The following is a 24,751-nucleotide window of genomic DNA, read 5'->3' on the forward strand; positions in this document are numbered from 1 at the left end:
GGAGAGGGGGGCGGGGGAGGGGTGGTGGAAGAAGGTTGTTGGGCCGAACCATTCTCTATCATATGTAGATTCATATTAGTTATGTATAGGAGGGGATAAGAGGGGAACACATACCCCAATCCGGGTTCAACACGGACAACCAAGTCAGCCTGCTTATCGATAATGGAAGGATCATTGCTACGATCAGTTCCAGCTTGCTCATACAATAGCTCTTGTTGCTGCTTCTGCAACGCCTCTACAGCGGGCTGAATAGTCTGGAGACATCGATAGAACGGACTGCAGTAGACGCGGAACGGCTTCGGGGAGATCTTATCGCTGGTGAAATGGGCAGCGAGTTCATGGGATTGGCGCACGCCGTGCGAGGTTAGAGTTGGGTCAGCTGGGTTGCCGGTAGGAGTGGGAAATTGGGAGTGGTAGGTCCCGGTTTTGTAGTCGATTGTCCAGTTTAGACGGTGCTGGGTGAAGATATATTGTTAGTGGTGATGAAGTGGAAGGGGGGGGTTGGATGGGATGAGCTGGGATAAGTGACTTACACCGTGGCGGGTGAGATAGATTGTGTCTAGGGGCATTGTTGCAACTGTATGATAGGATTGAGGGATACAAGGAGTTGGTGTAACTGTAGACTGGTGCGTTGGTGTTTGATATGGTGTTGCGGGGAAACATGGGGCGGTCAGACCTCGGCCCGCCAGATCTCGGATTACTCTACGGAGTACTTTCAGATACACTACGGAGTACATCTACTGCATCTATGCAACTGCAAGATGAAATTGACTGAACAGTTCATTGAGATCACTCGATCAATAACTATCTAACATCTCTGCCGGTATCGATCCAACTCCGTCAAGCCACGAGAGTTCATCCCTCACACCGAACTATCCAGTCTATTCGGAAACTTTTTTTAGTAGAAGAAACCGAGGAGCTTGCCGGCAACGTGCTTGCGGCGAGCCTCCTCGTGGTCCATGATACCAGCGGAGGTGGTCAGGACGACGTAGCCGAACTGACGGGAGGGAAGGAGCTGAGTGGCCCACTTCTCGAGGTCACGGAGCTGGACGGGGTAACGGGGGTTGATGACACCGGTCTTGTTGAGGCGGCCGTTAAGCTGGATGACGATCTTGCCGGAGCGGTGGTCGTCAACCTCCTCGAACTCGCCAATGTAACCTGAGATGGAAGTCAGTGGTTTGTCACGGTGATTTAAAAGTTAATCAGACACAGAGAAAGAGAGGTTCCGGAAACTTGTAAGATCGCCGCCATGTTGTAAAACATTCATCAATATCTCGGGCACTTAAAGGGCGAAAGCTGTTGGTTGACTGAAACCGTCGCCTAGTTATCAACCCGAATTTTCACCTCCTCCAGCGATCCCACAAGTGCCCGGAATCTCTCTTTCATTGTGTCTGGAGGTATCAAGGCAAGACAACGTACCGTGCTTCTGCATGACGGAAAGGAACTTGACGATGACCTTGGAGGAAGGGCGGATCATGACCTGGCGGCGACCGCTCTTCTCGGCGTTGTTGATGGCGTTGAGCGCATCGTTGAGGACGGAAGTCTTGACCATTTTGACGGTGTGATATCGAGATTCTCAAATCGAGGAATCAAAGGATATGAGGTATCTAATTTACGATGCCCAGTCCTCACACCACCGCGTGGCAGTGGTGAGGCGTTGGGTCCAAGAGTCAGCCACCAGTAGTCCTCGAGCGCAAAGAGTGCCCCTAAGCATCATCAAGGGTTCTTCAGCCCGTGCCGTAGTGAGGAAGCGTATCGCCTGGTTTTCCGATGATCAAATGCGGTCGGTTACTACACCAGCATGGCCGAAACCAGAATTCCATGGCGATTGCTCCCCCAGACTAGCTGGGGAGCTGTAGAATAGGGCAATGCAACGATTGATACATACCTCGAGGGATGTCGACGACGGGGGTAAGATCGAGTGTTAGGAGAAGACGGACGCGGATAGACGGTGAGAACTTTTCACGCGCTGTGCGGCCGCTAGGGCTGCCGATTTTAGCCCTTATCGGCACGTGACACACTTACTCATGCCTTAGGCATTCAGCCATACTTTAGCTCTTCTACCATGTGCTTATAGCCTTGCAGATAAGCCGTTCATTCAGAATACGTTTCGAGAAGTTTCTACCACAAGCGATGAACGTTTGAGCATCCTCGCTATTTGATCCAGTATTGGCTTCATTACCAACAGCCTCCATCTCACCAAACGGATACAAATTACCACATTCAATCTCGCCACCTAGGCGGCCTGGTCACAAGGTTACTACGATCAAGGAATATGGCAGCGGTGCCTTCCGAACATCACTCGGCATACGTATAGTTGTTCCAAGTTTTTACTAATCTCTATACAGGTCTTTTGGTAGGATGTGATACGGGAGCAGGGTCAAGGGCTCGTGACAGTGTTTCTGAAAGGGTTGGATACATGACTTCTCGGGCATACATGATAATGCTAAAGAACCTCTGTCTAATTAAAACTGATGTGGGAGGCGCGAAGATGTGGCAAAGTGAATAGTAATAGTAAGGGAGAAGATCGAAACAAGGGCCGGGATAAAAGTGCAAACATGCATTGAGAGATGTCATGAGAAGGGGGTCCGAAAGCAGAGGGTTCGTGCCGGACAGAGGGCCGAGGGGTGGGGGAGATGGGGATAGTGCGAGGAATGGGGTGGGGGTCGGGGGTCGAAAGGAGTCATATGCGGTGCCAGGTAAGGGTCGTGGGCGGTGGTGATATACGGGGTGAGTAGAAACACTAGCCCTGCCCGCTGATTCACTGGGAGCAGCCTAGTGATCTGGGGGACGGAAGTGATCAGTAGCACGGCTGGGAATCCCGTCTGGGGCCGTCGACTCGGGGAACGGTAACAGCAGCGGTGCCGTCACCTCCCGAGGGCACCAACGGATAGAGTCCTCCTAGGGGCGCGGTCTCGAAACGAGCAACTGAAGAATGGACAGCAACTGCATGGTCACTGTTTACGCCATAGCAGCAGCCGTGGACATGGTGATCTGACGCTTGACCTGCTCCCGGGTCCACCGGGCGGTGTCGACGGTACGAGGGCTGTACTCCCGGTTGGTTCTCGTCTCCCGGACCAGACTGGTGACCCAGTCGTTGCGGAAGTAGGCAGCGAATTCGCCGTTGGGGAAGGCATCCGCAAGATCGCCAAGAACACCCATGGTGGCCCTCATCAGACCCTCGCTACGGTTGAAGTCCTGAGAAATGCTGTGCAGGACCTGGAAGATCTGGTCCACAAAAGGATGCAGTTGGTCAACTAAGAGAGTGTTAGCAAGTTGCTCATGCGGGAAATTCCCAAGTAGTACTTACCCTGGGGAGTGCCCTTGTAGGACAGCAGAATACCACCCCAAGCATCCATGATACCCTCACGCAGCGAGACAATGTAATCTTGCATATCCGTGTTGACATCGTTGCTAGCAGTCACCATCGAAGCCTGCTGAAGGACTGAAGCGACAACGGCCAGGTAGGTTCCGAAATGGGTTCCGATAGCCTGGGCAATATCTCCAAAGGTCTCGAGAATAGCAGGCTTCAGCTGGTTGGTCGAGGTCTGCCGGAGTGTTAGTCAGAACATTTTCGTGACAAGATGAAATTAGTTCTTACCCTCAGGATGGTGAGCAGGGCGTTCATGAACGAGTCGCAGTAGGGCTGCACCCGCTCGTTCACAGCACGCGAGATATCGCTCACCAGGCCGATGGCCATAGCGCAAAGACCCGGCTCCTCTTGGTTTTGAAGGGCCTTGTACAGGAAGGGTGCGAAGTTGTCCATGTACTTCATGAAGTCCTCCTCCAGAGCACCGGCAATGGCACCGACAGTGGCGAAGACGACATCAGGGACACTGGACTTGGGGGGAACAGTGGCCAGGATCTGAAGCATCACCTGCATGATACGATCGGCCTGTGGCTTGATCTCGGTCTCAAGGCGTTGAACGATGGCCTACGCAGTCAGACACATGTTGAAGGTTGTTGGAGATGGGACAAACTTACAAGAACCACGCTAGTGACACTGGTCTGCATCTCCTCCAGAGTGATGCGGTCTTCCACGCTAACAACTTGCTGCTGCATAGGGATGGTGTGCTCCAGACGCTGAAGCATGACATTGGACAGGTTTGCCACCAGGGGAAGGCTGTCATTAGCAGCGTTGGTCACAAAGGAGTTGAGAACCTCGTATCCGGCAGTACGCAGCTGGTTGTCTGCATCTTGTCTGGACGATATTAGCGTCTGGATGAAAAGGACTAATGCGGGGTTATATGGGTCCTTACCTCTCAGTCAAAGTAAGAAGAGACTTGACGCTCTCCTCAAAGTGTCTGGACAGGGGGTTGGTCTGGGCACCAATGTCGCCGGCAAAACGATCGGCAACGTTCATCAAGGCCCAGCAGCAGGAGCTGGCAATCTTGGGGGAGCTTGCCAAGCCGTTGAAGAGGCAAGTGATCAAAGGTTGGAGATGCACGTCAGGGTCGAGGGTTTCGGAGCAGAAGTCACAGACTCGGCCAAGAGCGTAGGCGACCGAGTCACGGACCTGAATGGAATCGTCTTGCATCATGCCGACAAGGACACTCAGAGCCTGCTTGATAAGAGGCTCCAGGACCTTGGGATCGGGACCATCCATAATGGCGCCGAACGCCGCGACAGCAGCATCCCGACGACGCCAATCTTGGTGACGAATGTTCTCTTCGACAAAGGACAAGACAGGCTGGATAACATCGCCCTGAACACACTGAGCGTAGAGTTGGAGGGCCTGATAAGCGGCGCGAGAGACGTTGTACTCATCCTCGGTAGCATCCTCATCTTGTCTGCACATGGACTGCAGAAGAACGGGGACGACTTCTCTGCAAGCGACACGGGCGAAACTGAAGAAGGGGCGGACCTCAGGGAGACCCTCAGCTTGTGCCTATTGAGTCATCATTAGCCAACAATGTCCAGGCGATGCATGTGAAAGAAGAACTTACAGCTGCGTTGTCATCTTCAATAGCGTACTCCTCCTCACAGACCGTGCACCAGAATTCGATAGCCAGCTTCGAAACATCCTCCTCCTCGCTCTTCATACCCATGATGCTCAGGCCAAACAGAGCCTTCTCCATGTAAAAGCGCATCTTGTCGTAGTACGCGCCCATGATGCGGTTCAAGCAACCGAATGCGCCCGCCTGCACACGAAGATCATCGGCCTGGGTTGCCTCACACACGACCTGCATGATGTAGTTGCGCTCACCCTCGTTCTCCATGTTCGACCGCACAAAGTCGACGGAGTCACTGAGAGCCTTGATAGCGGCGAAACGGATGTCCATGTTCTGCTCTTCGCGACGAGCACCCTGGACCACGGCGGTCAAGATAGCGTTGGAGTGTGCAGCCAAGCTCTCCCGAAGCTCAGCATCCTGGGACTCGCAGATGAAACCGATCGTGACCAGCGAGGCCTGCTTCAGTTGATCGGAACCGGACGCGACATTCTGAACCAAGATGTTCATCAGCTCCGGCCACTCATTCCGGGGAAGTTCGATAGCGGCGATGGAAACGATGAACTGGGCGGCGGACTGGCCGGCCCGGGCGTCTTTCGAGCCAAGCGTCTTGAGGCCAAGCTCCTTGACCTGCGCCTTAATTTCTGGGGTAATTTGCTGTAGCCATTTTGTTTGGACCTCTTGGAGCTTTGCGAGGTCTCTGAAAGTGAATGCGTTCTTCAAAGCGATACCGGCAGCGGTTCGGATGTGGGACGCGGAGTTTTCGTTTGCCAGTTCCTGGGCGAGGGTGACAAGGTACTGGGCCTGCCGTCCGACAAAAAAGCATGGTTAGCATGTCTGATACAAGACCAATGACCGGCGAGGAAAGGAGACCAGAACGTACGAAGTCAACCTCCGCCGCGTGGGCCAACTGCGCTTCGGCGTTGCTACGAGCCGTGGCATCTATAGTGTGAAGCAAAAATGGCCCGTTAGTGATACTGCTGCTTTGTTCTAAAGAAATTGCTTGTATACAGCATCGGGGGGTGTCAAAGTACCTGGCGAGAGGGTGCTCTCCAAAACCTGAGTGACGTTCATGTTGCCGTATGCGGAAAACAGAACCCAGAGCAATGAAAAAGGGAAGGGAAAAGAGCAGTTCTGACAGAAGCAGCAGATGAGAGGCCGCCCACAACAAAAGAGTGGTAGTGTGGATCGGATATAGATTATCTCAGGTAGGCGAAGGGGAGAGGTTGGGTTTGTGGATTATGACGAGGCATGCACCAGGTCTTTGGGGGGGTAGAGGTGACAGAGGAAAAGACGGCCGTGGTGCACGCCAGGACCGAAGGAAAACAGAGAAAAGAGAAGGCCCCAGGGTCGGATAAACAGACACAGCAGGGGTGAGGGGGGAAGTGAACAGGATGGTGTTGAAGCTGTTCGGGTTGAGAGGGGAGAAAGAAACACTGGAGAGAGTAGAAGAAGCGAGAGGGAGAGAGAAAGAGAGGGATCAATAATAATGTGAGGGCGATTCCCTTCAATTTGCAGTTCCAGCAGAAGAATGGACGAGCACTGCGAATCGACCAGTCAGCGCCCGTCAGAGCCCTGCGAAGCCCCTCCCCTCATTGGCCAGCGCCCGCGGGATCCTGGGGCTTAGTCATAACACGTGACCTGCAGCGGTCGGTGACGGCAAGCCTAGTCGTCCGCCCGGATTGGCGAACAAGGGTAGAAAAAGGAAAAAGGATATAATCCCAGGCCTGGTTGGTGCCGAAAGGGGTCTTCCGGATATGCTATCATTATCGCTATCAAAATCTTTCTTTTTCCGAGGCTTTGCTTGGCCGGCTACCGTGGCAGTCCCCCTCGCGGTGGTCTGTCTTGTTCTTGTCGTCACCCGTCACTATGACTGCACTACTGAAGATCGTTACCACCCAATACGAAATACGGTACCTGTATTTTGCAACTGCCCGCTGCCTGAGGTGTGCCCCTCCCTCAGCCCTCGTCGTGCTCTTTTCCCTCCCGCAACCCAAAATTTTCCCCTCCTCGGGTTTGCTTGTTTTGATTTTGCTGCTTGCAGAAGGGGCCCTCGATCCACCTGCTGTGGCCCCGGCGACCAGCTCCATCTCCCAGGGCGTCAACCCCAACGCACAAATCATGGCGGTTGTTTTTCGTGGCCTCGCCTTCTACTAACTATAGCTGGCCACTCAGAGTGCCGCGTGGCTGTTCCATCGAGGTTCTTTGGGCTTCTTTGTTTCTACCTCTCGAGCTTGTTTGTCGCGGGATCGTCGACGGAACGACCACTGACACAGCCTGACCCCTGGGCACGGTTCCAAACTATAGCTTCCCAGTACCTTTCCAAATAGTGCATTGGAAAGATTGATCGGCAGACTGGCTTCATCTTCTTTTCGCCGATCGAGGCGGGTAATTCTCTTCAATTCTGTCTGGTATCTTAGCGGCGCCGGCAACTGAGACATGACGTAGTGCCCTTTTTCGAACTAGAATATCCTTGAGTGGTGCATTCCTGTGCACGGAAAACCCATCAAGGTGGGAAAAGTGTAGTTTATTCCTCCAGTTCCACGATACTTTCTGCCACCTCATCATCTTCCTCATCCTCCAGTTCCGCATCCAGATCTAGCACCTCATACCGCATAGCATCACCATAGAGTACGCAGATCGCCCGGCGACCGCGTCTGCCGTTGACATCGACCTTTATTGGCTTTCCTTTCCCTTTGCCGCCAACGAAGGCATGTTTGATTAGGCCACTAGATAGAGAATCTGGAGACAGAAGGTCGACGACCGCCGCGAATGTCGTGAAGTCGTATGATGAAGACCCCTGTAGGCTATGGTAGTCAACAGCGAAAGACACCAGGGACTCGGTGGTCGCGTCTGTTCTGATGCTCGATGCAGGTTGGAAAGGGAGGCTGAGAAGGTAAGGAGTTCCATCTGCAGCGCGGGTCAGCAAAACCAAGGAAACACGAATCTGGCGCAAGAACGTAGCATACTATTGTTTGACCATAGGACTACGATTGTATCATCCTCAACGAACTGTACTTGTCGGATTTCTCCTTCCTGGAGATCGAGTGCCCCGGTAGAGGTGCTTCGAGTGGAACTGACTCCATTTTCGGAGTCTAATTCGACACGGTAGAAACAAACTGAGAACGTTAGTACAGCATGCCAGTGGGTGTCACAGCTGGGTGATCCTTACGCAGATGCTTCTTCTTTATCGACCTGGTAGCAATATAGATCACACATAGCCCTTTCTTGTCGGTGTCCTGGTTGCCCAATAAGCAACAATCATCACGCAAGCTTCCGCAGCAACTTACCTCGTTGCACATGACAATATCGATGACATCTTTGTCACAGTCAGGATGGAGACTCAAAGGCGATCGGTGGAGAATTCCGCGCCGCTGTGTTGACGCAATCTGACCAAAGACTCTCTCGAACTGCAATCCCAAACGCTTCGTCAAGTCGTTCATCTTGGGTAGCTCAACCGGATTGGCGTCATCCGACCCATCGCTCTGCTCGAGCAATTTCCTGAATGTGTCATAGAATGACCTGTCATAGCCGGTCGGTGCCCACTTATCTGAAGCTGTGGATGGTAGCCTTGGCATTCCCATCATGGGCAGTTGCTGAATGAAATTCCGCAACTTACTCTTGGTAAGAGCGCCTCTGATGTATTTCAAGGTCTGCGGGTACTCAACCATATCTGTCTTCTCCATCAGCTCCTCCAAGGTTTGGGACATTGGTTCCGCGCTTTGCATGTCTATCTCGTGACGAAGCCATCTGGAAAAGGAATTGAATTGAGCCAACTCCTCGTTGGCGTGGATCAGTATGTGATGGGAAAGAAGATGAAGACAATCTAGGGTCTCCACGATTGCTGTCAGATCTGATGTTTCCAAGCCGAGGACTTCACTCAATTTATAGAACTTGGATAGTCCAATCAACCGGCTTAGCAATACTTCACATCTTTCCAAGGCGGGAAGAAGGCATTCGTGGGTTAACCGTCGGACATTTTCGTAGCCGCTAGAAACGGCTTTTTCCCATCTCTTGTGTCCCTGTCATGTTGTTAGTATGAATACGGTCCATAGAGAGAACGCGACAAGCGTACTCTTTCGCCAACAATATCCACCAAGAACTCCCTCAATGGCTCGAAGCAATCCCCGGTAACTACCAAGTGATATGCAGCAGTAACAAAATCACAGTGGCACTTCTCCTGCAGGTCCTCGTTTATACTACGCATGTAACGTGCCGGTAATTCCTGTGCATTCTTCCATTCAAGCTCAATTTGCTTCTGCACCTGACTGATGTACCGTAGCAGGTTCTGGAGCTGAGTTGTCTTGTGTGCAAGGAGAGAGAGATATCTTCCTGACCTTGTGATGAAGCGAAGATCAAGGGTGATGAGGTGCAAAGGGCTCGAGGTGGCCTCCGGCGCCAGCGCCAATAATGCGTGAGTCGAGCTGAGCGGATGGGAAGCATGTCTGAGGATCTGGCAAGGACCAGAATTCCCAATTGAACCTCCAATCTGGAGAGAGCCAATCTCGAAGCAGTCAAAGATCCGTAGATGAACAGTCCCATCATCAAACCCTACTAACAACACATCCACCGCGTCACTAGTAATCTTCGAGATAGAGTGAAATATAGCATCGATCGAGGCTCGAGAGCTGAACACATCATCACTAGAGACTATTAGCTAAATAAAAGGCACACTGCAATCAAAACAGGTAACTCACTCGCTTCCTGTTGCTGGTAGTGTGCTCAGCTTGGGTAGTGAAGGCTCGACGTCAAGCAATGCTAGCTCTCTCGGTAGATCGGCCTTGAGCAGGGCTGCTGCTTTGGACGGATGATTATCCGGGGACAATAAGTCATCGACGCTGACTTGACCAGCAGACTCGTGTAAATGCCGCTGGGCGGCTTTGCTGTCAGTGAAATTCACTCCCCACCCTAGGCAAGTCACTTTAACAGGCTGGGGTGATTCACCCTCGGACTGATAAGCAGGGTAATGGTGGACCGTTTTACCACTGTAAGCGCTGATGACCCGGATGGTGTTGTCAGCGCAAGCCACCGCAAGCAAATGGCCTACCGGTCCGTTAGTCTCTCAGAAATAAGGAGCAGGATAGCGACATAAAGCTGGTTAATCACCAAAGAAAGTAGCGACTTACCAGTATTCTTCCACTGCAGCCCCCGGATCTCGCCACCACCATCATCCTCATCAAGATACGGATCACCCTTGAAAGAGCCTCCAAGAACCTTTTGTCCATTTAGGCGGAAGACGCGTAGTTCATCGTCCTCAGTGACCAGCGCGATGAGGTCCATCGTGGGGCAGTAAGTGAGCGTGCTCGCCTTACATCTTGCGGGTAGGGACTTCTCCCCGACAGGCGTGAGCTGTGGCTCGTGAGCTGGCTGGAAACCGTTGTCGTCAGCCATGTTGGTCGCTCGGGCCTAGCCCATTCTACAAAGGGAATCGGATCAATTGCTGTGAATGTCCCCCTTCTGTTCGGTCCTGTTGTTGTCTTGGTTGGATTTCATGGTGGATAGCGGGAACTCTTGGCATGCGGGTGTTTGTCGCGTTGGTTTGGCTCGCGCTGATCCACCCGCGGCTACTCTTTACTACTGGCACAGTAGGTAGTCCGTACACAAGTCTGGGTTAAAGAGCTACACTTGCACTAAACCGTGTACTAAACAAGTATTCTAGAGGAGAAAAATCATAAGGAGTTAAGTATATGTTCACTTTTCATTTCTTCCCAATTTTGAGGATCAAAGCTCTAGGAACCGCTCAGACGCAACACTATTATATACAAAAACTCTCCATGTTCACATGTGCAAAAGTACCTAGGGATGATATAGCAATTGTACATCGCATAGTAAGATCAGATATCTTCACTGGACCCAGATTCTATCATGGTCTTCAGATAGCTCAGCTCGTCCATCATTTCGCGCATCGCTGCAGACTGACCCAGCAATGAGACTCTGCTGAAGCGGTCATAATTCCGGCTGGACGCAGCCACTCCTTCGCTAGGGCGAACTGCTGTCTCGCCTTTCACATCCTCAGAAAATTGCAGCGAAGAAGGGTCGGGACTTTGTATAAGGCCGAGACCCTTGATTGATTCATCGCCCCCGAAAAAGGCCGCGTGTCGCTTGGGATTGCTCTCCACGCAATCCTCATCATCAATATAGAGACCTGGAATGTCGAGATCAGAGGGAGATAATGAGATTGTAAGGCGAGGAAGAGGGAGATCCAAGCGAGGCGAATCGCCCGCGACTGAGGTAGCCGCTGATCTAGAGTGGACAGTGAGATGAGGGGTGTCCGGGTCACTCAGTTCGGCAGGTATGGACGCTGTGAGGAAGTCCATGGTCTCAGTGGCTTCAGTATTGGAAGCTGCCTGAGCGTCATGATTGAGAGCAAATGAGCACGTCATAGACCCAGGGGATAGAACATCCGTATCCGCGCTCCACTCGGAAAAATGGCTTCGTTCACAAAAGGAGCTGCCAGCGACAGACTCAGTATCGGTGAAATCCGAGAAATGGCTGCCTAGAGCCTCCAAATCAAGGGCCTTCTGTCTGGCATCGATATCCCGTAATGCTTCATCCATCACTGATGATGGCGAATTTGGAAGCGTTGGGAGTCTCTTCTCTCCGGCAGTGAAACCGGTCGGGGTAGTAGAGAAATCGGATGATGGCCCAATTGCTGTCGGCAAGATGGACGGGGATTCCAAGGGAAGTGATCTTCTACGAACATTCAGATGTGTCCCCTGGGTTGCGGTGTACCCAGAAGCCCCGCTTCCGGGCTTTGCCTGCAGGGTCAGAGGCGCCCTGGGCGAGCCGTGCTCCGCAACTTTTGAGTTCAATGCTCGTCGGTCTTGGATTGTCAGAGGCATTGAGCGGCGATCTCCAGATATTGCTGATTGAGGTAGAGAATCTGCTGGGCGCTGAAAGTCTTTATTGAGATCGATGGATGAAGAGTGCTCGAAAGCAGTACCCAGGTGAACCCCAAAACGGGAATGCTCCTCGTGTCTGCCAAGAAATAGGCCCTTGAGCCCATGAGTTGCGGCAGGCTTGGAGGCATGGCCTTCATGTTCGTCCGTAGATCCCAGATCCGGCGAAGATGCATTCCAATGTCGAAATGCGGCGCGAAGACCCCTGGATCTAGGCGGGGACACAGAACGAGCAGTTTTGCACCCAGCGGCTCTTGGTGTATCCAGGCCTTTCGCCTTGGGCGTTGCACTACTAGGCTGCGATGCGCCTCTGTGAGTGATGATACCAAGAGGGGATGTGCTGAATGACCAAGCCGGGGTTGGTTGCTGCAACAGCGGAGGAGAGGTGCGAAGACGAGGAAGCTTTGGCTTCGGCGGCTCTCGAGGATTCATGTACTTGTCATCGGGATTCATAGTTCGTTGATCCGCTTTCTGTAGGCTGGGACTCCTCGCATGAGTGTGAGTGGGAAACGTATCCGGGAGAATGACCGGGACGTTGAGAACATTGACCGGTTGACCCGGCAGGAGAGGACAGTGCGTGGTCACAGGCTCAGCCTCATTATAGTATTCCACATCGTCATCCAACAAGTACTAGAGAAGTCAGGTTCGATGCTCTGAAAGGAAGTCAGAAGACATACGTAGTACCAGTAAGTGCCACCCATTTTGAGTCCTCCAGAGCGTGCGGGCGTCATATGGGTTGGCGAGCCGTCACACACTATGTTACAGAAGGTGTGACATCCCCTCCACTGTCCCGCGCCAACGCGCTTATCCCTTTCCATGATATAGGGCTGGGAGAAATTGTCCCAAGACCCCAGCAACTTAACCGACTTGACATGGGGGCTGGTGCACCTGCCATGAATTAGAAAACTCTCACATCAAAAATTTGTACCGCACGTACAGAAGAAATGTCATCAAGGTAGTGGAAGCCATGATTGCAGTAAAGCTGGTTGCTAATCGTGTGCAGTGAATATCAATTAATATGTATCGTGACAGTAATTCGCAGTCGAAGCAAAGGCAATAGTCTAAGAAAAGCACGTTTATATAAGGATAGCAGAGACAGTCCTAGACCAGCCAGGACAAAGTCAATGATCGTAAAATCGAAGGAGCGTCTTAGTGATTGGCGGATAGCCGGGTTGGGCTGTGTTTCTCGAAGGACTCGAGCAGTGCACTTGAAAGGATGCGCTTCGCCGCGCGGTTGAAGGCCAGTAATATAAGATTCGAGTGAGGCTCAAAGGCACAGCGCCATAACCTGCCAGGGGCGTTCTGACACCAACAGTGGGCAATGAGTGTTGGAGATCACTGTATCATTAGGCGCGGAGATGCGGGAGTTAAATTTGGTTGCTTGGTCGGGAGATTGCAATGTTCAATCACGGCCAATGATGCAAGGTGATGGCAAGCAGGAAGCGCCGACAAGGCGGAGACTGCAGCGATGGATGTGATGAGAGGCAGAGCAGAAATTGCGGCGCTTGCTGCCGGAGTCGGACGTTTTGTACAAGGCTTCTTAAGGGATTCCACACGTGGTCCAGACGGGTCGGTGACAGCCAAGCTGATCCGGCCTTCAGGCGCAGAAGGCAGGGACAGATCCAATTGCAGTAAGATAGTCACCCAATCGATCAATGGAGTGTGCGCGGTGAGGTTGAATTTCAACAGCTGAATCGACCGTTCGTCCGGCGCGCTTATCAAGGATCCACTGGACAGGGCAACAACCACGTCACGAAAGGGATTCCCCCTGCAAGCGAGGATGATCGAAGAAAAGGTTTCATGGCAACAGGAGGGAACACAGGGAAGGCTAGTGAAAAAAGGACGCGATGAGATCCGAACATGGTTCCTGGACGATTCGATCCACCCGCCAAAGACTGGGAAGATGCTGATCCCTCCTGGCGAACCAGCGTAGCCTAAGGGACCACTATGCCGTCTAGTCGGAACTTAGTGGGTGGGGCCAGAGAGAAGCCCGAGTGATTAATATGGATGGATCACAAAAACAGCCAGCCACGAAACCGATCCGGTGGTTGACTCGTTGACTCGAGCGTTGTTTTGGAGCCTGGGAATCCTTGGGGAGACGCCGGCGGGTGCAAATTCCACGACGGACCGGCGCTGCGTTACCGCTTTCGGCTGCGGTGGCTGGTGCCTTGACCATACCGTACCGTATCCAACTCTGCTTTGCCACCTGAGGCTGGTGATCATCTCTAGCCACTAGTACACACTATCCCCTACCGCAACCTTCTAAGCGAGCCTTGAGAGTCCATTTTCCCATCCGGAAATGGGTTCCGCATGCTCTCACCGGGACACCAAAGGATACCAGGAGGTGGAAGCCAGGAGAACGCCCAAAGCCGTCGCAGAGGGCGCAACGGAAGCGCCGACCCTGTCCAGGTTGCAATTGGGGGGTGCGTACTGCGTACGGTACGCATACACGCCGATCGCATTTCTCCACACCACGTGAGAGGCCCGCAGGTGGTCGAGGGGAGCCAATCTTACCGTCACGTACCTGTCGCCGTCTCGCTTCATCCTTCCTCTGCAGCCGCCAACCATTGTTGATGCATCTCGCCTGCATCGTCCTGCATTTCCCCGGCTCCATTGTCCCCTATTTGTGTCCATTGTCCCGACGACCGGCGGATTGCAACAGACAACAGAGGCATCACGAGCCGAACTGACAAGGTGATTTGTCAAGTGTCCCGTCCCAAGGGTTTCCTTGGACTAACGAAGCTAGCACCAGGAGTCTAGGACAGGGGTCTAGGACAAGCCGGTGATCCATCCTCACGGACCAGCGCGTCTACGCGCCCAGGGGAACGGCCTGTGAACCAATCAATCCGCCAATCCTGGATTCATATAGATAGAATTTCAATGGCCTGCTGAGCGCCTCTGGATGCACCCCTGCGACCAGTGTCCTTAAACTTTCGGGTGCCGGGCAACTAGGATCGATCGTCCCGCGGGAAATTGAAGGTTTGGACAACAAATAGTCGGAGGCTAATGACAGTCAATCGTATCCCTAGCCTCTAGCATGTCTGACAGATGGCTGTCACCTCGCATTTACCTCCTGACTGGACCGGCCAATTGGTCCCCTGCTCACAAGCTGAGCAGTCCATTTGGCGGGACTACCCGGAGCGACAGCTGGACTTGGCCTAGAGAAACCGCCAATCATTACCCTCTACGCGGTATTGGAAAAGCAAAGAAAGCTGGGAGCAGCCGATTAAATTGCTACGATTAGAGGACCTGACCAGTCACAAAGGTCTATCTCGATATGGGTGCTGGTCTCGGGCCAGCCGGCGGCAACAGGGCGCTTGCTGCAACGCGTTTCACTCCCATCCTGCCGCTGTTACACAATGACAGGGTTGACAAGATGAAGGAGGCAGTCTAGACTCGCCCTGGCTAACCCCCCCAAGACCGAAGAAAAGCAAAGCCCCGAAGGCAACGAAAGCGTTAGCAATAAGGGACAAAAGAAACGAAGAATAGGCCAATCCCCTTCATCACTGAAACGCGTTCCTTTTATCATACTTTCTGTTCACCGCGCCAAGGACGCATTTCAGAATGCCATCCGCGCTCAGTGTCTGCCCCCGATCACCCCTCCACGGCACAGTATCCACAATGTCCCGGATACGGCCTTTCTTCTGCATCTCCCCCAGGTTATCATCCAACTCCTGTAAATAGGCCGTGGCGGCGGCATCATTTCCGACCTGGAAAAACTGGACCCCCACCTGCCAGGGCACGGCCTGGTATTTGTCGCTATCCAGTTTCCCCGCGACATCAGCGATGATACTCTCGGCATCGTCCGTAAACGCGCCATCCGTAATAGCAATGATGTTGAGCGGTTTCATCAGCTGCGCCGAATCACACGACCCATCACTCTTCTTAATCACTTTTTCCAGCTCCCGCATATACGGATCAAGAATATCGTAAAGGCGTCGTCCAAAGGGGGTAGCGCCCTGCGGATGCACACTACCAAAGATCTCGCGAACATCATCCGCCGTCGTAATATTCATGTAACCCCCTTTATTCCTGCGCCCTCCATCCCGACGATGGTTCAAAAAGTAGATATCGATACCATCCTGGTCATACTGCGTGCAAATTGGCGCGATAGCGGCAATCGCATCTTCCGCCTCCTTCCAGCGACCATTCCACAACATGCTCGAACTATCATCCACGATGAAAATGGTATCAAACTCCCGCAGAAATGAATACGGGGTATCACTGCCCGTCGAGGTGGTGGATTGTGCGGGAAGATGTGACGAATACGGTGGAGGAGCCCATGCACTTGATGCCTGGGTCTGAGTGTTGTTCATCGGCGCTTTTCCGGGTGAGCGTGACGTCCAAGCACTTGAGTCTCTGTTCCGAAGCGAAGAGTGGTGCATATGTCGGCTTTGCCGAGAATGAGAGTGACCCATATCGGCTGATGCTGGTGCTGCGTCCTGGCCTTGGGCTTGATCTGGAGGCGGAGAAACGAGTAGCTGATACGTTGGCACTGGGCCTGGATCTTGATCCTGATACACGTGCTGCTGATAAAGTGAAGCTTGACCCTGCCTCTGACTCAAGCTCTTCTCTTGACCTAGATCCTGATCCTGATCTCGCTGACTCTTCACCCCACGTCTAGAAAGTGACCGACGAAACGGTAAATGAAAAGGCATACTGCAAGTCAAAAAGCAAAACACAAAACGAAACAGGAAGCGACGTGAGCAATAATACTTATACACCCCACAAAGTAAGGTTCACAAGGTAGGTAAGTACTATGCAAGTGAAAGCAGAAACCAGATGAGTGAACAATGACAGCACGATCACCCCACCAACCCAACCACACACACCAACAAACCCATTAAATAATCATCCCTCCCCAAAACCACAAAAGCGGCATGCACAGCCCGTTGCCAAGGCAGATCCCTCTCCTATATGGCGTAGGAAGGGTCCGTCTTACCATGGATATGGGAATGGGGAGAGAGCGGTGGAGGGTCGTATACGGTGTACATCCAGGGTCCATCCGCAATTCTCCATGGGACCACATACAAACTCAGGATCAGGAGCAGGATTGGTTTAGCGGAGCGAGCCGTATCCACAAGGCAGAGAATAAAGCCTAAGGCAGATAGGTAGCTATCGACTTACTCCGAAAACCGTACACCGTCGCTTGTCCAACCCCGAAAAAAGTCAAGTATGATTGGGGGAAGTGGCGCCCGTGACTCATTGTATCACTCATCACTTTCATAGTAGTTTACTCGGTTGTGCTTTGTCCTGCGCCCCTCCCTCCCCTCCCTTCTTCCCCTCCCTCCCCTCCCTTCTTCCCCTCCCTCCCCTCGGGAAGATACCAAGCAAGCAAGGGAGATACTAAATACCCACTAGATACCCACTCCTCCTTCGGTACATCTTCCATCCATATTCTGGATGCATATCAAACCCACCTAGCGTATTCTCCAGGGATGCGAACGAACCAAGTAACAGAGAAAGCGGGGTAATATTCTGCACCGCCTTACAAGGAAACAAGGACCGTCACTCCTGCAGACAGGGATGATTCCATCTCAGGCAATCGGAGTTCATGGAAAGAGCCTGTCTGGATTCTGGAAGAAGAGGCTGTGCTCGTTCATAAGGCTAGGTAGGTGCTTAGTTAGGTTGGAGGTGGAGGTGGGGATTATGCACAAGGGCGCGCAGAGAAGTGCCGTGCACTGCCTTGTGGAAGGGTGGGTGGTTCCGGATGATGGGTGGTAGGCTTAGACTGCGGGATGGGGGGGTTGGTGGTGCACAGCCTCGTTGGGTCTAGATTCTGGATGGATGGATGGATGGCTTGGTAAAAGATGGGCATTTAGAGTGAAAGGGATTGGCATAAATCATTAAGTGATTATTTAGCAATTATGTACACTGATCCTGATCTGAATCTATCATCATAATTATCCACGTGGCCTGCACTGGGTTGTCATCGCATTGGGCTCACGCCACTGGAGTGGAATATGCTTTTGGAACAGGCCCGCAGGCCAGCTGCGCTTCGGAGAAATATGGACTGTCGGTATTGGTGGCTGAGCTTACGGTGACATTATCCTCTGGCAGGATTAACGTGTCGAATTGACCTTCATCGTTCTTCCACATCTCAACCAAGGCCAGAGCCTGATCAATACCCATGTCATTGCCAATCAGGTGGAAGCATTCCAGAACCCATTTGCGTAACGGGTGATGCTTCCCTCGCGTGGCCCCCGCCATAGCCAGCGGCCAGAGGAGTAGCATCCCGCGAATAAAACCTTGTTGGATGGGGACCTCATCGAGGGCGCCTGTGCCATTGAGTCCGGTCGCTAAGCGAAGGGCGGAATCGCTGAAATGAAAAGGCACACTGGCACAGACGTCGCTGGCGAGTTGTCGGGCTGTGTTGCGGATCTGCGCGGTATGATTGGCAAGATCGGGAGAGAGTGGCGACCCGGCGTTTAGTTCTCGGATACAGGTCAAGATGAGGTCGCACACAATGATCCGGACGATCCGGTATTGATTCCACGAGTTGCAGACCCAGAAGTCGCTATACACGTGATACCGATTATTGTACGGCTGAGGACCCCAGCCAAATCGAGGATTGGGGTCTTCGACAGTGGTGTACGCGAAAATCTCCGGTAGAGACATTAACCAGGACATCAATTCGGCCTCGATACTGTAGGCCTCTTCAAGCATCTTCTTCCGGTCAGTCAAGGCCTTTTCATTGATATCGGCACGAAGATTGGATAGCCGGCCCATAGTTGTAATCAAGCGGTCGCCATAGGCCACGGAGTGCGGTCGTAAAAACATAGCAACCCTAGCGCATTCGAGAACAGTGTCGGGCACTCTAGCTTGCCTTTGCAGACAGCTGATGATCTGCACCTAGTTAGCCGGGATCTTGCCATCAAGGAGCCAATGCCAGCTAAACGTACAATTTGATACCTCAGCTGCAAGAAGAGCTGCAGCCCCTGTTCCTCCTGAAGCTGCTCGACGCCTCGCAGCTCTAGTAAAGCTGCAGCACCGTTGATATGGTTTGTCCAGTTGTCGATAAATCGTGCACCTCTACTGGTGACCACCTGGCACATGTCAGATCATTATAAGCATCAACGTCGAGGAACTCACCTCAAAGATGGCCAGCATAAGCACTGACGCCAGCGTGAAATTGTCTCGAGCCTGCTGTTTGTCTGCCACAGCTGAGGTGAGGAGCTGCAAAGCCTGTCCATACTCCTTATCTGCGGCGATTCTCAACTGCGTTGACTTCCTAACACGCGAGAGCATTGCCGTTCCAACGGACGCCAAACTAGCCATCATGGCCTTGTGGCTGGAAGTAGCTGTCTTGAGCACGTAATCCGGGGTGGCGTCCAGCTTGGACCAAAACGAGCCAATCCAAGCATTCTGCCTCAGGAAGAAGCAGATGGCATCGACTTTGGTGGGTTGATACGATGGCTGCAAGAGAAGGGAATGTCGATAGATATGCTGTTCCAGATACTGCGGGGTGAAATACACGAGATCCTCAACGCGAACCAAATCACGCTCGGAATTTTGTGGGACCAAAGAAACAAGCTCATCGAACTCCAGCAGATCACTGGTGGTCGATGACGCTGGGGCCGGACTACTAGCGGCAGTGCCACAACCGTCACCGAGGGAGATCGCACTGTCGGGGCTCTTTCTTCTAGAAGACTTGGCTTTCCGTGTCGTGGCCTCCGTGCGTGCCTTGCGGATCACCTGCTGACTTTCATCCCGAAACATCAAGGATAGTTGGTCGCGGTATCCGGGGCAGGCGCGGTTGCCCTTGGCGCATTGTGAACAGGTTGGACGGGCTTGGTCACACCGGATCTTGCGAGACCGGCACTCGCCGCAGCCTTTGCTTGGTTTGCCGCAGAAGACCATAATTAGCGAGCGGGGCGTGCACGAAATTCCAGGCGGCGCTATGGTCTAGGCAAAAGGCAGGGTAAGTATACACTCAGACCAGATTCGAGAAGCGGGGACAGACCTGCAGCTGAATCGGGTAAACAGTGCGAGGCTCAGGGGGTCGAGACTCTTGGGGCCCTTTTTTGGCACACGAGGGACTCGCAATAATTTTTCGGTAGATCTTGAGCTAAAGAATGCTCGTCCAGCTTTGGGATATGGAACATGAATTCTCCGATAGATAGGCAGATTAAGAATGAAAGAGGAGCTCGAGGCGATGAGGCTGCCTGCTGCGCCAATGCCTGAGGCGTAGCCACCCCGCGCCCACGTGCCCCTAACCCGATCAAGTATGCCTTGCGATCGTCGCAGCTTAGCTTCACTTAGTTCGGAGGATTCGCCCGGCTCATCCTATTGCGATCAAGCAGATCAAGTCGGGAAATTAATTAACCCAGGGCACTGGCTCTAGAATATAAACACCCTTGGTCCGACTCATCATTTACTTTGTTGCCTACGCCTGCCGTTCGTCGTCCACGGATGCATCGACTCTTTCAGGAAGGGTATTGACAAATTATGATACATGAAAAGTGTCCCGAGCATCACTCGCCATTGTTCCAGCCACCAATTAATTAGTCAATTGATACTCTTCGGGAATCTCCGGCCACTCGTCCACCCCGTCCAGGATCGCCAACGCCATGCCTCCGCTCAGATGCACCTGAATGTGGCAATGGATTAGCCATGCACCGGGGTTCACAACCTGGTATCTCAGCGCCAGCCAGGTGTTTTCTGTCGCCGCAGCCGGGGTGATAAATGTGTCTCGAATCTGAGGGGTCTTGAGATTGAAGCTCTCCGGGATATATCGCATCGCTTCCGCCACAGACGAGTAACTCCACGCTCCGTTGCCCTGGCCAATGACATAGAACTTATTGTTATGTTTGTGGACTGGATGAGGGGGCTGGATCTGGCCATCCACATGGAAGATCAAGTCGATCCAGGTTCCGTTGAGTGTCTTGATCGTGAGATCGGGTTTAGCCGTAGACGGATAAAAGAGTAGGGGCGATGCTGCCTCCAGGGAAAGCGGGAAGGTAGAGTTCCCCATGGTCCAGAGGTAGGAGGCATTATAGTGACCGACTCGCAGGATATATGTCTGCGCGACCTCCTGAGACGGCACCTCCACCGGGAACGGCATGATCGTGCTTTCATTCAGCAGGGTGTAGTTAAAAGAGACGACCGATCCATGAATGTCAATTGAGGCCACTGAAGCACCCTGTTGGGTCTTGATCGCGTTGTCGTATGACAAAACTGCAGTAGCGTTGAGGACTTGGTTGATCCCAGAGTTTGCCGCACGGATGGTATAATCCCCAGCTGGCTTGTCCAGCTTCACAAAGACCGAGTAGCGGTTACCGTTGGCAATAGTGACCGCGTCCACCAAAGTTGGCTCGATGTACCGTCCGTCAATGGCATAGACATACAACGGATGCTCGTCAATGGAAAAGGTGATCATCGAGACTCCCGCCGCGCTGATCAGGTCATAACTGACATAATTGGCAGACGGGTCAACCAGGAAGCGCGCAGTCCCACCGTTTCCAGGAACACATCCGTAAAACATGGATGGTGGCATAGCGCTGTAGTTATGACGAAACGTGCCTTCTGTGGATACTAAATAGGGCGATATACATCTGCCGCTGTTAGCTTTTCATTATTGTTAAACTTAGGCGAATCCACGTACCCGGTGTCAGTTAGGCTCTGGTTGCCCAGGATCTGTTTCTGCGCAGCACTGGCGAGCTCATTCTGAGCCTGTTGCCCGGGACAATCAATCGCGCCTTTCCCGTTGACCAGAATCGCATTGACACAGTATGCGTCTAATCCCGACTCTTCCTCCCCTCGCCACACCTCTTCTGAAGTCAGTGCACGCCAATCTGAAAGCATCACAGGCTTAGTATTCTGCTCAGCTGTCTGCAGAGCCTGCAGCTCGCTTGTGTTATTCGTGATCAGATGGAATGGTTTCTCCACCGAGTCATCCGGGTGGATGTATATCGCTCCATAGAGGCCGTCGTCAATCTGGCCTCTGTTGTGAGCGTGGTAGAAATAGCTCCCATAATCTGTCGCTCGCCATTTGTAGAGGAAACGGCCACCAGGCGCGATAGGCCTTTGCGACAAACCAGGGACACCGTCGGACCAAGGAGTGCCAAGCTGCTCGATTCCTATAAAGTGTCAGCTATCTTGAGCCATTGTGCATAGTGCGAAAATAAATACCATGAAAGTGTACGGTGGTATTGAACGGCATATGATTGAGCACCAGGAACTCGACATCATCCCCTTGCCGCAACTGCAGTGCCGGACCGGGGAATTGGCCGTTCATGAGGATCATCTTCCGGGGCACACCTGCCGGTGCCCAGTCCTCCCATGTCAGTGTAAGATTGAAGCGTACCGTGGTTCCGGTGGCCCGAACGTGGAGGCCGCTGCCATTGGCCCAGGAGACCAGACATAGGATTGATGCCAGCAAGGCCAGCCCATAACGAAAGGGATGCATGGCAGGAAAATGCCCGAGAAGTGGTCGAAAGGCAGCAACTGTGACCAGGCAAGCAGCATTATCAACCGGGCGGCGCCATAGCCTTATATGCCCAATATTTCGAGAAGAGCAAGGAAAAGCAAGTTGGACCAGGTGGATTCTGAGCCCAAAGGGCATGTCCGTTTGTCTACCTCTGCCCTATAGCAAAGTGTGGTGTGGCTTTAGCGTCTTTCCGGGAAAAGTACCAGCAAATAGGAATGCCTGTGGCACTTGATATATCGGCGGCGTACATAGTCGGAGGAGCAAACAAAAACTTTGGATAACCCTGCTGGGGGTGAGTACAGAAGCTACCGGTATGATTGGATGAGTTTAGTTCGCGGTGGAACTGCAGTGTTGAGCAATTGCCCGGGCGGGAGAGAACTTGCATCTTCGCCCCACTGAGCTATTGCAGTGATCATCCCTGGTGGTGGGCTGGCCCCTCGCATCGGGTTAGCACTTCATAGCCAAGAAGAGTGGTTCGTGGTGGGCGATCGAGCTCTCGATCGGGCACAATCTGACTCGCGCAGTGACAAGGCCACCGGTTGGCTCCTCCGATGGCCGAGGGAACCGGGAAGAGCACGTCAGCTTGCAGATCATGACAGCTCCAGTTTTATTCAGGCCACCCGCAGCGCTCTTCGTTCATTAATACGAGCCTTTGGGCCATAAATAGCTGAGGGTGCAAACGTGGAGAAGCAATAGAGAGGATAGTACGGGGTCATGTCGTGTCATGCCAGCGAGCCAGCGATCCAACCCTTTATCTAGGGCCTCGATCCTTTAGGCGCCCCGTTTGAGTCAGCCACGCATTAGTGCCCTGCCATGAACAACATCGAAAGAGAGACCAGTTTTAAGCCACGTTCAACACTCGTTTCTACTGATTCGCACACCTAGCAATCCTCGAGAGTATTTCAACCATCGCCTTGCCATCCTACATCATTTACTGCGCGGTAAAGCCCCTACAACTGTCAGCAAATAATCAAGGACTCCACAAGAGAAACCTACCCATCCACCACCATCGCAGAGCCATACATATAACTGCTCAACGGCGACAACATAAACGCAATCGCATCCCCAATCTCATCCGCCTGTCCCATCCTTCCAAGCGGGATCCTCGACTCCTCCTTCTGCTTTCCCTCGGGAGTAAATAAAGCCAACAGCGGTGTCTCAACATATCCCGGACAAATCGCATTGATCCGAATACCCAGAGGTGCGTAGGTAATGGCATCGGCCTTGGTGAATCCCACCACAGCGTGTTTCGAGGCCGTGTAAGCAACAATCGGCAAAGTGCTCGTGGAGCCGACGAGACCATACGCGGATGCCACGTTGACGATGACACCTCGGTTTGAACGGGGACTGCAAACACATTCGAATGAGCATCGACCAATACCACTTAGTTATAGAACGGATCAAACCTGTCATCCATCTTCTCCTGTTTTAACATGACTGTGATCTCCTCACGACTAGCCATCCACACCCCGTTCAAATTCACGTCCAGTGTCTTTTGCCAGTCTGCGATGTCATGCTCACTCGAGTACGCTGTAGAGCCTACTATTCCTGCGCTGTTGACTGCATAATCGATGCGTCCGAACCGGCTTACAGTCTCTGCAATGGCTCTTTGGATGGAGGTTGGGTCGGCCACGTCCAGATTCAAGGGGAGTACTTGGACATCGCTGAATTGGGACTGGAGATCGTCGGCGGTTTCCTGTGCCGCCGGAAAGTTGATATCACCGATGGCGAGTTGGCGAACGCCATGTCGGGCTAGGGAATAAGCAGTGGCTTTTCCGATGCCTGTAGGATGGTTAGCTGGGTGAGGTGGGAGCCGGAGAGGCACAAACCTGAGGCGGCACCGGTGATGAACGCAGTTCCACGAAGCATTGCTTGGATGGGGGTAAGATGAGAAGCTGATTAAGTGTCTGTGCTAAGGAGGGGCAAACAGAAAATATAAGAAAGCCATAGTGAGTGACTATATTGCTTTTGGCAGAGGGGTTTGTCGAGGTGAGGGGCTGGCAGTAAGCACGCGTGACTGCCCGCCTTAGTTTCTATATGTGGCTGTCGATATACAGCTTGACCAGGGAACATCCTGGCTAGTGGAAACTTTTATCTGGAATCATGCTGTTATCTTTTCTCCTCTGAGTTAGTGTCAATCAATACCTGTAAGAGTACCAATTTTGCGTTTTGTCTGGTTTATGGTTAATGAGGTGTTCTGGTTGAGTGGATGATGCCGAGATCGAAGTTGGGGGTGAATATTTGCATGGGTATCATGGGAGATATGCTAGCTGCAGAGAATTGAGTGATGAAGGCGTGAGTGATAGTGCGAAGAGGTTAAGTAAGAGACACGGAAGAATAACGAGAGGGTGAAGGGGAAGCGGATAGAGTGCGAATTTGTGAGACTGATAAGAATGCGCCGTGGATTCAAAAAGGCCACATTATTTCACCACTTGCACTGATTTTCCTCATATGTGTATCTGTGTGGTTTTGTT

General features: G+C 52.6%; 10 protein-coding genes across 10 annotated transcripts; 1 reads left to right on the forward strand and 9 right to left on the reverse strand.

The window, feature by feature from the left end:
- BO80DRAFT_498887 (phosphoglycerate mutase family protein) lies at positions 1–629 on the reverse strand (the record flags this gene model as incomplete). The annotated part of the gene is made up of 3 exons (XM_025724153.1): positions 534–629; positions 115–455; positions 1–55 (listed from the first exon to the last, which is right to left on the reverse strand). Coding segments are annotated over exons 1-3 (432 nt in total), but the record flags the coding sequence as incomplete, so codon positions are not given.
- A 208-nt stretch (positions 630–837) lies between these two features.
- BO80DRAFT_421224 (40S ribosomal protein uS8) lies at positions 838–1,924 on the reverse strand. Its single transcript, XM_025718554.1, has 2 exons — positions 1,420–1,924; positions 838–1,158 (listed from the first exon to the last, which is right to left on the reverse strand). The coding sequence occupies exons 1-2, from the start codon at positions 1,550–1,552 to the stop codon at positions 899–901; spliced, it is 393 nt and encodes a 130-aa protein (XP_025579491.1). The 5' UTR covers positions 1,553–1,924; the 3' UTR covers positions 838–898.
- An 845-nt stretch (positions 1,925–2,769) lies between these two features.
- On the reverse strand, positions 2,770–6,458 carry BO80DRAFT_129581 (karyopherin beta). Its single transcript, XM_025713570.1, has 8 exons — positions 5,984–6,458; positions 5,833–5,891; positions 4,947–5,753; positions 4,260–4,888; positions 3,985–4,201; positions 3,602–3,934; positions 3,311–3,548; positions 2,770–3,257 (listed from the first exon to the last, which is right to left on the reverse strand). The coding sequence occupies exons 1-8, from the start codon at positions 6,021–6,023 to the stop codon at positions 2,962–2,964; spliced, it is 2,619 nt and encodes an 872-aa protein (XP_025579492.1). The 5' UTR covers positions 6,024–6,458; the 3' UTR covers positions 2,770–2,961.
- Positions 6,459–6,575: 117 nt separating this feature from the next.
- On the forward strand, positions 6,576–7,377 carry BO80DRAFT_129599 (uncharacterized protein). Its single transcript, XM_025713571.1, has one exon. It carries the CDS (start codon positions 6,707–6,709, stop codon positions 7,277–7,279), a length of 573 nt encoding a protein of 190 aa, XP_025579493.1. The 5' UTR covers positions 6,576–6,706; the 3' UTR covers positions 7,280–7,377.
- A 99-nt stretch (positions 7,378–7,476) lies between these two features.
- Positions 7,477–10,340, reverse strand: BO80DRAFT_451567 (putative anaphase-promoting complex component Cut20/Apc4; the record flags this gene model as incomplete). Its single annotated transcript, XM_025721886.1, has 7 exons — positions 7,477–7,859; positions 7,919–8,068; positions 8,122–8,188; positions 8,240–8,971; positions 9,025–9,592; positions 9,647–9,992; positions 10,076–10,340. The coding sequence occupies 7 exons, from the start codon at positions 10,338–10,340 to the stop codon at positions 7,477–7,479; spliced, it is 2,511 nt and encodes an 836-aa protein (XP_025579494.1).
- A 443-nt stretch (positions 10,341–10,783) lies between these two features.
- BO80DRAFT_451568 (uncharacterized protein) lies at positions 10,784–12,817 on the reverse strand (the record flags this gene model as incomplete). Its single annotated transcript, XM_025721887.1, has 3 exons — positions 10,784–12,478; positions 12,526–12,736; positions 12,786–12,817. The coding sequence occupies 3 exons, from the start codon at positions 12,815–12,817 to the stop codon at positions 10,784–10,786; spliced, it is 1,938 nt and encodes a 645-aa protein (XP_025579495.1).
- Positions 12,818–15,351: 2,534 nt separating this feature from the next.
- Positions 15,352–16,164, reverse strand: BO80DRAFT_345527 (uncharacterized protein; the record flags this gene model as incomplete). Its single annotated transcript, XM_025715329.1, has 1 exon — positions 15,352–16,164. The coding sequence occupies one exon, from the start codon at positions 16,162–16,164 to the stop codon at positions 15,352–15,354; it is 813 nt and encodes a 270-aa protein (XP_025579496.1).
- Positions 16,165–17,683: 1,519 nt separating this feature from the next.
- On the reverse strand, positions 17,684–19,982 carry BO80DRAFT_490312 (Zn(II)2Cys6 transcription factor). Its single transcript, XM_025723628.1, has 4 exons — positions 19,812–19,982; positions 18,941–19,753; positions 18,751–18,894; positions 17,684–18,694 (listed from the first exon to the last, which is right to left on the reverse strand). Exons 2-4 carry the CDS (start codon positions 19,706–19,708, stop codon positions 17,792–17,794), a joined length of 1,815 nt encoding a protein of 604 aa, XP_025579497.1. The 5' UTR covers positions 19,709–19,753; positions 19,812–19,982; the 3' UTR covers positions 17,684–17,791.
- A 366-nt stretch (positions 19,983–20,348) lies between these two features.
- On the reverse strand, positions 20,349–22,256 carry BO80DRAFT_451570 (multicopper oxidase; the record flags this gene model as incomplete). The annotated part of the gene is made up of 3 exons (XM_025721888.1): positions 20,349–21,402; positions 21,453–21,927; positions 21,980–22,256. 3 exons carry the CDS (start codon positions 22,254–22,256, stop codon positions 20,349–20,351), a joined length of 1,806 nt encoding a protein of 601 aa, XP_025579498.1.
- A 554-nt stretch (positions 22,257–22,810) lies between these two features.
- Positions 22,811–24,146, reverse strand: BO80DRAFT_478158 (SDR family NAD(P)-dependent oxidoreductase; the record flags this gene model as incomplete). Its single annotated transcript, XM_025723273.1, has 4 exons — positions 22,811–23,227; positions 23,274–23,624; positions 23,684–24,059; positions 24,107–24,146. The coding sequence occupies 4 exons, from the start codon at positions 24,144–24,146 to the stop codon at positions 23,209–23,211; spliced, it is 786 nt and encodes a 261-aa protein (XP_025579499.1). The 3' UTR covers positions 22,811–23,208.
- Positions 24,147–24,751: the final 605 nt, after the last annotated feature.

This window comes from Aspergillus ibericus, assembly GCF_003184845.1.
Source record: "Aspergillus ibericus CBS 121593 unplaced genomic scaffold BO80scaffold_3, whole genome shotgun sequence".
Classification (NCBI taxonomy): domain Eukaryota; kingdom Fungi; phylum Ascomycota; class Eurotiomycetes; order Eurotiales; family Aspergillaceae; genus Aspergillus; species Aspergillus ibericus.